Genomic DNA, 14,387 nt, shown 5'->3' on the forward strand with positions numbered 1-14,387 from the left:
GCTCATTCATATTTTCTTGTCGCTGCTGATTCGTTCGATTTGAACCCACTAATGATTAGAGAATTGAAGGAACATTCTTAAAGCAAACATTTTTTGACTAAAAGTTCTACTAGAATATAGCCAGCTTAAGGGCTGGCTTTGTTGAGAACTCTCCACTCTAGTTCCTGAGAGACGTGGAAGATTCATAGGTGATTCTGAACCCAGCTTAAACTGAAATAACTTTGGAATGAACCATCCCTTTTTAAGGACTTGTGCACAAGGGTGTACAATTTGCTGCATTCAGATCCTACTAAATACAGATCTTAATGCAGCAGTATTATACACTGCTCAAAAAAATTAAAGGAACACTTTTTAATCCGAGTATAGCATCAAGTCAATTAAACTTCTGGGATTTTGATCTGGTCAGTTAAGTAGCAGAGGGGGCTGTTAATCAGTTTCTGCTGCTTTGGTGTTAATAGAATTAACAACAGGTGCACTAGATGGGCAACAGTGAGACGCGCCCCAAAACAGGAATGGGTTTACAGGTGGAGGCCACTGCCATTTTTTTTTCCCTACTCTTTTCTGACTATATTTCACTGGTTTTGGGTCAGTGTCACTACTGGTAGCATAAGGCGATACCTGGACCCTACAGAGGTTGCACAGGCAAGTCAACTCCTCTAGGATGGCACATCAATACATGCCATTGCCAGAAGGTTTGCTGTGTCTCCCAGCACAGTCTCAAGAGCATGGAGGAGATTCCAGGAGACAGGCAGTTACTCTAGGAGAGCTGGACAGGGCCGTAGAAGGTCCTTAACCCATCAGCAGGACCACTATCTGCTCCTTTGTGCAAAGAGGAACAGAATGAGCACTGTCAGAGCCCTACAAAATGACCTCCAGCAGGCCACTGGTGTGAATGTCTCTGTCTCTGACCAAACAATCAGAAGCAGACTTCATGAGGGTGGCCTGAGGACCCAATGTCCTCAAGTGCTCACTGCCCAGCACCACACCAGAATTGGCAGGTCTGCCACTGGCACCCTGTGCTTTTCACAGGTGAGGGCAGGTTCACCCCGAGCACATGTGAAAGACGTGAAAGGGTCTGGAGAAGCTGTTCGGAATGTTATTTTGCCTGTAACATCGTTCAGCATGACCATTTTGGTGGTGGGTCAGTGATGGTCTGGGGAAGCATATCCATGGAGGGACACAGACCTCTACAGGCTAGACAATGGCACCCTGACTGCCATTAGGTATCGGCATGAAATCCTTGGACCTATTGTCAGACCCTACGCTGGTGCAGTGGGTCCTGGGTTCCTCCTGGTGCACAACAATGCCCGGCCTCATGTGGTGAAAGTATGCAGGCAGTTCCTGGAGGAAAAAGGCATTGATATCATTGAATGGCCCCCACTCTCGCCTGACTCTAATCCAATAGAACACTTCATCAGACACCTCCAGGTTGCACCTCAGACTGTCCAGGAGCTCAGTGATGCCCTGGTCCAGATGTGGGAGAAAGCACCCCAAGACACCATCCATCGTCTCATTAGGAGCATGCCCCGGTGTTGTCAGGCATGCGTATGAGCATGTAGGAGCCATACAAACTACTGAGTACCATTTTCAGTTTCTGCAATGAAATTTCAGCAAAATAGACTAGCCTGCTGCATCATTTTTCACTTTGATTTTTAGGGTGTCTTTGAATTCAGCCCCCTGTAGGTTGATAATTTTAATTTCCATCAAATGATGGGTCATCCTTATGTTCCTAACACATTACCCCGTCCATATCAGTATAGATATCCAGCAGGAGATTTTTTCCCCATTGAGATAAGACGTGTTTTCAAAGCGTTCCTTTAATTTTTTTAGGCAGTGTATTTTACTGCCCATGCACACTGCTCCATTTTAGTTCACATAATTTAGCTGTGTAAACCAAAACTAGATAAATCTGTGTTGATGGACCAGTTTTGACCATAGTTTATGCTTTACATAGGTAAACGTTTGCTTAGCACTAACGTAAATAGCAGAAAAGTGTTTGTTTAGAGGCCGTCACCGATAACATGACTGATGGCTGCATATGAGCCCCTAACGAGTTATTCATACAGTGGCGGCTCATGCAGAGAATGACCTGGACCTTTAATCAATCAAAATGGCCAAGGTCACTCTGTGCTTGAGCTACAGAGCCAATAGCAATCGGCTACAGCCTGCTAAGGAGCACTGTAAAGAGCCTACTGAATATGAAGGCAGTAGTACAGCAGTTTCTATACAAATCCTGTTAAAGGTAATTTAAGATGTACTGTATGTCTAGTTAAAACTGTTTTTTGGATAGAGTAAGTAAAGATTAGAACCCGTTTGGTTTTTATTGTTCAGGGCTGTTGCAGTGAAAGCTGAATTGCCAGACAAGAAGTGAGGGAAAATATCCACAGAAAACTAAAAAGCGGACAGGGGCTCTATACTTCATATACTCTACTGGGGGGAAAAAAACATTATATATTATGGTCTGTGTCTCTGTTGGATATTTTATCTCCCTTCCTGAAACTGTTCTCACCATTTGGGTAACTGAGGGGAAGTGTCTCAAGACTGCAATAAAAACCAACAGGTGTTCCAATACCACCCCACCCTTTTTTTTTTTTTTTGTTTTATTTCCTCAATTTAGTTTAGGAGTTGGGAGGCATTCTGTCAATTCTGTAAAAGAGAAGTATGGGGATTTAAAAAAACACGTATACTCACCTAGGTGGATGCAGCATCGATCCAATGCTGCATCCATCCCACGCTACCTCTGCATTGAGAACTGAGTGATCAAACACCACTGATCACTCAGTTCTGCCCCTTCGTTCTGAGCAGAGAACTGTGATGGTCAGTCACCGGCTCTCTGCTCTGCACCTCCAGCGCTTGCTGGACTGTGGAGGGGCCGTAGTGGCTGGCTCAGGCTCTCGGTGGATTGTTGAGAGGCTGAGCTGGCTTCCCGTTCAGGCATCTGGTTGGATCCCGACCATATGATCAGGATAATTCCAAAGCCTAGACTGGCTCTGTGACGTCAGTCAATGTCAGCATTAGCCCACTATTTAAAAAATGGATGAAGCGCTCAGCCTTGAAAATGCTACACTAATTAACCTAATTAAAAATACATAATTAGTAAAATAAGAATTGACCCGCTATTGGCTGAAAACAGGTTATAGGAGTGCAGAATGAACTGCACTCATGTGATCCATAGGAGAAATCTAGCCAAAAAGGTTTGGCCATAATTCTCATTTAAAGCGGTCCTTCACTTCCCTTATTTATTTATTTTTCTATAACCTCTGCTCACCTGGTTGCAGTTCCTGCACGAGTAACATACTCACCTGCCCACTGGATCCATTGGTGTCCTGCTGAGATCCTCCTCCCTTCTGCCCCATGCTCGGTTCCATGCCACCATCTTCAAGTGTGACGTCATCAGGAAGCCACCAGCTTTCTGGGTTCCTCCTCTTTTTTTCAGTGAAAGCCAATGCACATCACTTATCCCAGGAGGCACAGGCGAATGATGTGCACAGGGGTGGGCCAAAAGAATTTTCTCAAATAAAATAGTAAATAAGCAAACTGGGGGGGGGGGCAACTTCAATAGCACAGGGGCAAAGGGGTGCAGAGGAGGAACATGAGAAAGAGGGTGAACATCGGCTTTAAATTACTCGTGGACTAATGGCAGAATAGTGAGTCATTTAAGAAAATTGCCTCCATCCATGTCCGCCTCCATGTCTGCCTCTTCATCTTGCTTTTGGTTTTGTTTATGCATCTGTGATCTGCTTTCTCTGTATTCATGTATTACTAATGCTGTTTTTATTACAGGATACTTTTTATTCAATATCCCTGTTTATTTATTGAGTAGCTTCTTGATGTGTTGTCTAGAAAGGCAGAAAGCCTTTTGTACATTGCTCAGCTTTGATGACAGCTGATATGATCTTCTGTTTATTCTCCAACATCAAAAAGTTCTTTTCATGCATCCATATGTAGCTAAGAAACGAGGCTTTGGAGCAACTCGGCTAATTATGAATATGTTCTTGTGCAAAATGAGATGCCAGACCTGCACCCATGCTGCTGGCTTCCCTTCTGAAAAGTTTCTGAGCACTAACACATGGTAGTCAGCTGCTAATTAGATGGTGCATTGCTTTTTCAGCTTCTGAAAATTGGTCAGGTTGTAGAAGAAATATGAGAGTATTTCTTGCAGTAGAAAGCAAAAGCAGGATATGCATAACACTTATCAGTATAGCTGTCGGAAACATTTTTTTTTTGCATATTTTGAACATGTTAAATTGCACATTTTAGGCCTGAAGATTACTTTAAAGCCATATTAAAACAACATCAAACATATATTGCAGCTTACCAATGTGATGGCTGCATTCGTTTTTTCTTTAAGTTTTCTCTCTTCTATTTTTATCTGGTGATCTGGCCAGTTAGTCATTTTTTCAAAAGAACAAGTTGTCCAGCAAATCTATCCATTACTGGGATGAGAAAACCATTTACCCCTGACCAGGGTGCTTACAGTGATCAGTTTTATGTACATGTAAAGCCTTCCTAAAACTGTTTGCTGCAACTGCTTATAAAGTATTAGCTGGAGTTTAGCATCATTTTGTTAGTATATTTAAATTGGCTTGTACATCTAATACTCCCCTCCCCCAGACTGACAATGCCGCTATCCAAAGGTGGCCCTGTACTCCTTCATTCAGAATGCACAGAGTGGCGGCATCCTAATACAGGAGGTATGTTACTGGGCAGATCACCAGGTGAAAACGGGGAAAAAAAACCCTAAAGAAAACTAATGAAGCCATCACATCTAATGATTGATAAGCTGCAATATATTACATTTTGGTTTTGGGTTTCATACCACTTTAAAGATGAACTCCAAGTATGATATATATTACATATAGCGCTCAGCATAAATCAGTACACCCCTTCTGAAAAGTAAGATTTTAATCAATATCACAATGAACACAAGAACAATTTCCCAAATTTTGACTGAGGTGATTGTAGCCGTATTAGTGCATTTGCGACAGAAACAATTGAGTACTGTGCGTGATACTTTTTTTTTAATATTTGCTCTAACATACAATTTTGAGGACAAGCTTTCGGGGAGTGTCCCTTTCTTCAAGGTCCAAGCAGTTCTATCAAAATTTTGACAAAACTGAGTTTTATAGAACATTTCTTTAGCTCATTACATGAAAGTAAGGTTAATAATGTAACTTAGATTACAAAATCTTCAGTTTCACTCAAATTAGTTGATTTAAAAAATGAATACACCCCACAACAAAAACTGCTACATCTAGTATCTTGTATGAACTCTGATTTGTAAGGACAGCACCAAGTCTTCCAGGCATGGAATGAACAAATTGGCGATATATTGCAACAGCTACCTCTTTCCATTCTTCAAGAGTGTTCTCTTTTAGAGCCTGGATGCTGGATGGAGAGTGATGCTCAACTTGTCTGAGAATTCCCCATATCTGTTCGATTGGGTTCAGATCAGGAGACATACTTGGCCACTGATTCACTTTCACCCTGTTCTTCTTCAGAAATAAAATGGTGACCTTAGATGTGTGTTTTTTATCATTGCCATGTTGAAAAACTGCAAGACTACCAAGGGCATGAAGTGATGGTAGCATTTTCTTTTTCAATATAGAGCAGTACCTCTGTGAATACATGATATCACCGGAATGCAGCTCCCCAACACCAGCAGCACTCATGCAGCCCCACAGAAGGACACTGCCACTACAATGTTTCACTGTAGGCATCATACATTTTTCTTTGTACTCCTCCCCTTTGCGACATACAGTTTTGAAGCCATCAGTTCCAAAAACATTTATCTCGGTCTCATCACTCCAGAGTACAGAGTCCCAGTAGTCGTCTTCTTTTTTAGCACAGGCCCTGGCAAATTCTAGGTGGGCTTTTTTGTGCATGGGCTTTAGGAGAGGCTTCCTTTGTGGAAAACACACATAATAATTATTATTATACAGGATTTATATAGTGCCAACATTTTGTGCAGCGCTTTACAATATAAGGGAGACAGTACAATTGCAATACATTTCAGTACAGAAGGAATATGAGGGCCCTACATGCATGCCATTCCTCTACAGTGTACGCCGTATTGTGTTTTGGGAAACAATCGCCCAAGTTTGGTTATCAACTTCTTTAACTGCAGTGAACTTGCATGACAATTTTCTTTAACCCTTCTCATCAGAAGATGCTCTTGTCGAGGTGTTAACCTCCATGGACAGCCTGGACGTCTCTGTGAGAAGGTTGCAGTTCCATCTTTGTTACATTTTTGTATCACTTTTGCTACAGTATTCTGACTGATAAGTAAAGCTTTGCTGATCTTCTTGTAGTCTTCACCTTTCTTGTGTAAAGAAATTATTTTCTTACTCGGGTCTTGTGACATTTCTCTTCCATGTGGTGCCATTGCTGACAGCATGACATGGGAATGGGATTTCTTTACGTAACTCCCCTTTTGTAATCAACTGTCTGCTGAACACCTGTTTAATGAATAATTAGACTCCCCTGTAGTTGAATTCTTGGTTGTTAGGATTTTGTTATCTAAAATTTAGCTTTACTCCTTTGGCTTTCATTCTTGTTTGCAATCAATGGCCCGCTATTGTGGGAGTATTTTTTAGTACAGTGTCCCATAGAAAATGTTAATTTTGAAAGGAACGTAAAGGTTTTCTGACAAATCTGTTAGGGTGTACTCATTTATGCTGAGCACTGTACTTACATCCAGCTTGGACCAACACATACTCATGGGCCATTTTATTAGGTACACCTCTTTAATTTCTTGATAACACAAATTGCAGATCAGCCAATCACATAGCAGCAACTTAATGCATTTAGATATCTAGGCATAGTGAAAATTACTTGCTGAAGTTCAAACTTAGTGAAAATTACTTGCTGAAGTTCAGTCTATAACTTCCCAGCTGCACACGCGACAATTTACCCACGGGTATATTATTATGTAGACAAGTCTGAGGATTATCTAGATATGAATTATGAAATTATATGTTGCACAGTTCACGAGTTCTATGTTTTGGCTCCCCTGATGGTCCGAGATAATTCAAATGACCCATCAAACTGTTCGCCTGCTCCTAGCCAATCTGACGGGATGTCTGGTTTTTATGTAAGTCTCTCATATTCCAAGATATGAGACATAGTGGAAAAATGGAGTTTAACAGAGTTTATCTGATTCTGTCACCTCCACTGAGTTAGGCTCATCAGGTCAGAATTTATTTCAACTTCTGGGAAGGCTCCTTATCTGTTTTACGAGGTATGAAACTACACAGGCACATTTGGTCAGTGAGGCTCCAATTCTCTTGGGAACACTGGCCTTATCCTGGCTTAGGTGAGAGGCTACACTTTCGCAGACCGCTCGGCACCGAACTAGGGATGCCTTGCCCTGCCAGTGACTCATAAACAGTACACATGCACACACGGCCAGATGTCTCCTCTCAGTGAGAGGGAGGGGTTGAAAGATGAGGGGAGAAAATGGAGATGCCTAACAAAATGGTTGAACCACATCCATCTCTGATGCGCACATTTGCGACAGCGGGAGTCTCAGCTATTCCCCCAGCTGCAGCCAAAACACGCTGCTCTGTAGAAATGCATGGGACTGCGGCTTCCATTCATTCTTAAAATGTTACTAAACACAGAACATGGAAATGCAATTATTTTACTAAATATAAACTGCTAAATACCTTTTTCTCATCAGCATTTAGAGCATTCATGTGACTTCTATCAGTGTTCAGGAGAGCACTGGTTAAAGCTTGTAGGAATAGCTTTCATTCGCCTCTGACTGTCCTATGAGGCTGCTTATCCCCTGACCCTCTGTATGAACAGTGCTGATTGGCCCTGTGCCAATCACATTTACCCTCCCCCAAAAAATCTCTAGCAATACACACTAAACTGAGCATGTGAACAGTGCCTCCTCGAGCTCTGTACTATCAGCAGATTGATTGGGGACAGTAGAAGAAGGGGAGGATCAGAGAAGACCTGGTCAAATGGCCTTTTTACACAGTGCAGAGGTTTAACCCCTTAGGTTCCACAGTGAGTATAAAAAGCATGCTTTACTGCATACACAAGACTGATTTTACTGTTGTGGGCTTGGTAACACTTTAATGGCACCCCCATGCATCTAAAATCACAGAGCATGTGCGGGAACTGCAGGCAATTTGAAATGTGAAAAAGCACCATACGATTTCCCGGCCGCCATGATTTGAAAATGCTGCAGAAACCTTTTTACTGCGTGAAATACAGGCACAGCAGTCCATTCAAATGAATGAGCTACTGTGCCCATGCAAACGTGGGCCGCAAACCCTTAATGGTGTGAACCTAGCCTATGAGAGAATGTTCCATACAGTGGGTTCTCCTCTACTCTATCCAAAACAAAGTTTTGGTTTTAGATGTATTTCAATATTTCATCACAAGAATTTTCTGCTCCAAAAAAACTGAAGTGAATTTGTGTACCTCATACATATTCAACACAGACCTGTAGGCCTCATTCAAATGGGTCTCCTGCATTTGTTTAGTTTAACTGCAGGAAAACTTGATCTGGGAAATACAGTTAGGTCCATATATATTTGGACATAGGCACAATTTTCATACTTTTGGCTCTGTATGCCACCAGAATAAATTAAAACAAAACAATCCAAATGACTTTTTGAAGTGCAGACTTTCAGCTTTAATTCAAGGGGTTGAACAAAAATTTCAAGTACAGATTTTAGGAACTACAACCATTTTTATACACAGTCCTTCCATTTTCAGGGGCTCAAATTTAACTGGATAAGAGAATATAATCATAAATAAAATGTTCATTTTTAATATTTTGTTGAGAATCCTTTACTGGCAATGACTGCCTGAAGTCTGGAACCCATGGACATTACCAAAGACTGGGTTTCCTCCTTTCTGATGCTTTGCCAGGCTCTAACTGCAGCTGTCTTCAGTTGTTCTTTGTGGGTCTTTCTGCCTTTTTAGTTTTGCTTTCAGCAAGTAAAATGCATGCTCAATAATTATTATTATACAGGATTTATATAGCGCTGACAGTTTGCTCAGCGCTTTACATCATGGTGGGAGACAGTACATGAGACACTACAGTAACAATACAATTCAATACAAGAGGGGTTCGAGGGCCCTACTCCTTGGAGCTTACAATCTAGGAGGGAGGGGATAGTGGTACAGGAGGTAATAACTGTGGGGGATGGAGGGGTTGGAAGACTAGAGGACTTCAGTATTAGCTGAGGGCAGGGTAGGCTTCCCTGAAGAGAGAGGTTTTCAGAGTGCGCCTAAAAGTGAGCAGAGTGGGCGATAGTCTGATGGATTGGGGTAGGGAGTTCCAGAGGATGGGGGAAGCCCTGGAGAAGTCCTGGAGACGAGCATTGGGTGATATTTGGAGACAAGATCGGTGATGTAATTTGGGGCAATGTTATGAACGGCTTTATACGTCAGTGTTAGTGTTTTGAATTTTATCCATTGGGCAATTGGAAGCTAGTGGAGGGATTAGCAGAGAGGGGTGGCAGAACGGTTAGTAAGGTGGATGAGTCTGGCTGCAGCATTCATGATAGACTGAAGTGGGGATAGCCTCAATTGGGTTGAGATCAGGTGATTGACTTGGCCATTGCAGAATATTCCACTTCTTTTCCTTCAAAAGCTCCTGGTTTGCTTTTGCAGTGTGTTTTGGATCATTGTCCATCTGTACTGTGAAGCTCCGTCCAATCAGCTTTGCTGCATTTGTTGGAATCTGGGCAGACAGTATATCTCTAAACACTGTACAATTCATCCAGCTGCTTCTGTCTTTTGTCACATCATCAATAATCATCAATGCCCAGTGCCACTGGAAGCCATGCATGCCCATGCCATCTCACTGCCTCTACCATGTTCTACAGATGACGTTGTGTGCTTTGGATCATGAGCTGTTCCAAGCCTTCTCCACGCTTTTTTTTTTCTTCCCGTCATTCTGGTACAGATTAATCTTAGTCTCATCCTTCCAAAGAATGCTTTGCCAAAAAACATCTAAAAAAGCCAGACCAGTTCTGGAAAAGTCTAATCTGGCTTTTCTGTTCTTCAGGCTTATGAATAATTTGCACCTTGTGGTGACCCCTCTGTATTTGCTCTTGTGAAGTCTTCTCTTGATTGTAGACTTTGACAATGATACTCCCACCTCCTAGAGAGTGTTCTTCACTTGTCTGGATGTTGTGAATGGGTTTTTCTTTACCATAGAGAGGATCCTGCGATCATCCATCACTGTTGTCTTCTGTGGACATCCATACCTTTTTATGTTTCTGAGCTCAGGAAGTGGTTCTTTCTTCAGAATGTGCCAAACTGTTGATTTGGCCACTCCTAATGTTGCTGCTATCTCTCTGATGGATTAGTTTTTGTTTTTGAAGCCTTACAATGGCCTGTTTCACTTGCATGTACAGCTCCTCTGATCGTATGATGTAGGTTCACAGCAATAGATTCCAAATGCAAATACCACACAGAGAATCGACTCCAGACCTTTTACCTGCTTAATTGATGAAGAAATAATGGAGTAGCCCACACCTGGCCATGAAACAGCTTTTGATTCAATTGTCCAATTTCTTTTGGTTCCTTGAAAAAGGTGGGGTGGCTACTCTTAAGAACTGTAATTCCTAAACCTTTCCTCCAATTTGGATGTACATACCCTCAAATTAAACCTGAGAGTGTGAACTGTCAGCCCATATTCATTCTATAACTATAGCTTGAATATGTTTTGGTAAATAAAATATAATATTGTGCTTTTGTATAATAAAAACATATTCACTTGTCAAACATATTCACTATGAAGTTCCTCATACCTATGAAAAAAAAATTGAATCAGTGAAAAGTGAATCAAAAAATAGTGGCATATAATAGGAAATTCACTTCTCATACATATGCACTATGAAATAACATCTATAACCAAAAGAAAGTGATCAAATCGGCAGAAGACAAACCATGACGTATAGTCTATGCGAACACGCATTACAGTCCGTATAGATATGAGATTCCACGACCAATAGTAAAGCTGTATTTCAATACCGTGAATGTAATTTCAATGTCGTAAATTCTAATTCTCCAAATATTCGTCAATATGTGCACCACCACCACCAAGTAAATAAAATGGAGGCTTACCAGAAGCCGAGGCCCCTGGTGAGCCTCCATTTTATTTACTTGGTGGTAGTCACTGTTTGTCTTCTACTGATTTGATGACTTTCTTTTAGTTATACAGGTGAAACTCGAAAAATTAGAATATCGTGCAAAAGTTCATTTATTTCAGTAATGCAACTTAAAAGGTGAAACTAATATGAGACTCATTACATGCAAAGCAAGATAGTTCAAGCCGTGATTTGTCATAATTGTGATGATTATGGCTTACAGCTCATGAAAACCCCAAATCCACAATCTCAGAAAATTAGAATATTACATGCAATCAATAAAACAAGGATTGTACATAGAACAATATCGGACCTCTGAAAAGTATAAGCATGCATATGTACTCAGTGCTTGGTTTGGACCCCTTTTGCAGCAATTACTGCCTCAATGCGGTGTGGTATGGAAGCTATCAGCCTGTGGCACTGCTGAGGTGTTATGGAAGACCAGGAGGTTCAATAGCGGCCTTCAGATCTTCTTCATTGTTCGGTCTCATGTCTCTCATCTTTCTCTTGGCAATGCCCCATAGATTCTTTATGGGGTTCAGGTCAAGCAAGTTTGCTGGCCAATCAAGCACAGTAATCCCACGGTCATTGAACCAGGTTTTGGTGCTTTTGGCAGTGTGGGCAGGTGCCAAGTCCTGCTGGAAAATGAAGTCTGCATCCCCATAAAGCTCGTCTGTGGAAGGAAGCATGAAGTGCTCCAAAATCTCCTGGTAGACGGCTGCGTTGACCCTGGACTTAATTGTGAAAGTCCTCAACACTTTTGAATGGCTTTTTCCTGACAATCCTCTCCAGGCTGCGGTCATCCCTGCTGCTTGTGCACCTTTTTCTTCCACACTTTTCCCTTCCACATAACTTTCTATTAATGTGCTTTGATACAGCACTTTGGGAACATTCAAATTCTTTTGCAATTACCTTTTGAGGCTTTCCCTCCTTATGGAGGGTGTCAATGATGGTTTTCTGCACAACTGTCAGGTCAGCAGTCTTTCCCATGATTGTGATTCCTACTGAACCAGACCGAGAGACCATTTAAAGGCTCAGAAACCCTTTGCAGGTGTTATGGCTTAATTAGCTGATTAGAGTGGGACACTTTGAGCCTAGAATATTGCACCTTTTCACAATATTCTAATTTTCTGAGATTGTGGATTTGGGGTTTTCATGAGCTGTAAGCCATAATCATCACAATTATGACAAATCACGGCTTGAACTATCTTGCTTTGCATGTAATGAGTCTATCTCATATATTAGTTTCATCTTTTAAGTTGCATTACTGAAATAAATGAACTTTTGCATGATATTTTAATTTTTTGAGTTTCACCTGTATGTGATTTCATAGTGCATATGTATAAGAAGTGAATTTCCTATTATATGCCACTATTTGATTAACTTTTCACTGATTCAATGTTTTTCATAGGTATGAGGGACTTCATAGTGAATATGTTTGACAAGTGAAATTATTTTTATTCTACAAAGCACAGTATTTTTTATTTAACAAGGTTTTAGAAGAGAGGATATTCTCTTTATATTTGCAGCTTTGTATGATAGAGGTACTGGGAACTTGCGCAGTTTGATCTCTGTACTTTAAAGTTTTGGTAAAGACCTGAAAAAAACTAAATCGGTGCCTGTGTCCAAATGTATATGGACCTAACTGTATATGCAAAATGTACCTGAACCTACACATACCGGTAAATCAAATTACATGTGTTTAGGTATGTAATCTGCCCCTGGATGTGTAAAATTCTATTTTTTCAAAGTGGAAATAAACGGAATGCACCTGAAGGCAAGGAAACAGTGTGCAATATACCATTTAAAATTCATGTATTTAGAAATGTATCTCATTGCCAGTGCGAATGAGGCATTACTTCTGTTAACACAGGGACACCCTGGAACTACACCTCCCAAGAACCCTTTTGGGCAGGCTCTGCACTGTCAAGGTATCAGCACTGTTTTGCTGACAGCAAAATCAATGTAGAAAAGGGCTTGGGATAGGAGGATTTCTTTATTCCAGCAGGGGGAACACGGGCAGGTCTGACAACACTGCTTGGGATGTCGGAAAGTTATTGGCTGACTGCAAGAAGTTTGGAGCTCATGGGATTTCTGACAGATTAACGGTTATCTTTCTCTACTCCAATGTTTTAGGAGGCAAAACATGGGAAAATGTGCTTTACAGGGATGTGTGTGTTTTTTTTGTTTTTTTTTTAAATATATTCTGACCATTGAACAAGGCAAAGATCAATGTACAAAATGCAGTAGTCCAAATCAAGCAGTCAGCAGTCATATTTATTATTATAATTGCTCCCTACAGGTAAAACCTGCAATGTGCTGCAGGTTACTGTACTAATTTCCCCTTACATTGTCCTCTGAATTAGACAAGCATGATGACGTCACCAGTAATGTCTAGCCTTACTTTGTTTTTCCTGGTTCTTGTTATAATAATATTGCTTTTCCCTTTTCTTTTAGCTGGGTCCTCTGAGTCTGGTGGTTATGGGCATAATTGCTGTACACTGCATGGACCTTCTGGTAAAGTGTGCAAATCACATCTGTCAGAGGTAAACATTGCTGTTTGCACATTATTCTTGTAGGTATCACCATGCTGAATGGTATTCACTCATCAAAGACTTAAATTAGTTTGCTTTTTCCCTGCCACAGTAGTTTAGAAGGGAACTATCAATCTGTAAGCTACTTAAAGTGGTTGTAAAGGAAGAAAGTTTTTTTTTTTTTTTTTTACCTTTTATGTTTTCTATGCATGAAGGGAAAAAACCTTCAGTGTGCAGCTCCCCCCTCAACCCTGCTTCATACTTACCTGAGCATCTCAATCCAGCAATGTTCACAAGAGCAGCGGCTCTCCCAGGTCTCTCCCTTCTCATTGGCTGAGACACGGCAGCGGGTGCCATTGACTTCCGCTGTTGTCAACCACAGCCAGTGAGTAGGAAGTGGAGGGTGGGGCTGAGATACGCTCTGTGTGTCTTATAGACACATAGAGTTGGCTCAGGAGCGAGCATACAGTAGTGCTTCCAGAGTAAGCAGCTTGATCCGGGGGCACTCCGCAGAGGGAGATTAATTGGCTGCTGTCTAAATTGGACCTTGTATGTGTATGTATGAATGTAAGTTAGGGACCTAATATTGTACGCTGCTTGTGGGCAGGGACTGTTGCGAATGTACAATATATATGTAAAGCCCTGCATATATTGATATCGCTATATAAGTTCCTGTAATAAAATAAATACATTTATATGTTTTTGTTATTAAAAAAAAAAAAGTGAACCTTTT

General features: G+C 41.2%; 1 protein-coding gene across 3 annotated transcripts in view; it reads left to right on the forward strand.

The window, feature by feature from the left end:
- The window catches only part of LOC149458002 (proton-coupled amino acid transporter 1-like), a 107,074-nt gene that overhangs the window by 21,966 nt on the left and 70,721 nt on the right, over positions 1 to 14,387 (forward strand). For all 3 annotated transcript variants that reach the window (XM_089682798.1, XM_089682799.1, XM_089682797.1), the window contains exon 4: positions 13,578 to 13,666. In XM_089682798.1, the coding sequence (XP_089538924.1) occupies positions 13,578 to 13,666 (89 nt within the window). The remainder of the gene's footprint in view (positions 1 to 13,577; positions 13,667 to 14,387) is intronic.

This window comes from Staurois parvus, unplaced genomic scaffold (genome assembly GCF_062004578.1).
Source record: "Staurois parvus isolate SC_StPar_1 unplaced genomic scaffold, SC_StPar_1.0 ptg000298l, whole genome shotgun sequence".
Classification (NCBI taxonomy): domain Eukaryota; kingdom Metazoa; phylum Chordata; class Amphibia; order Anura; family Ranidae; genus Staurois; species Staurois parvus.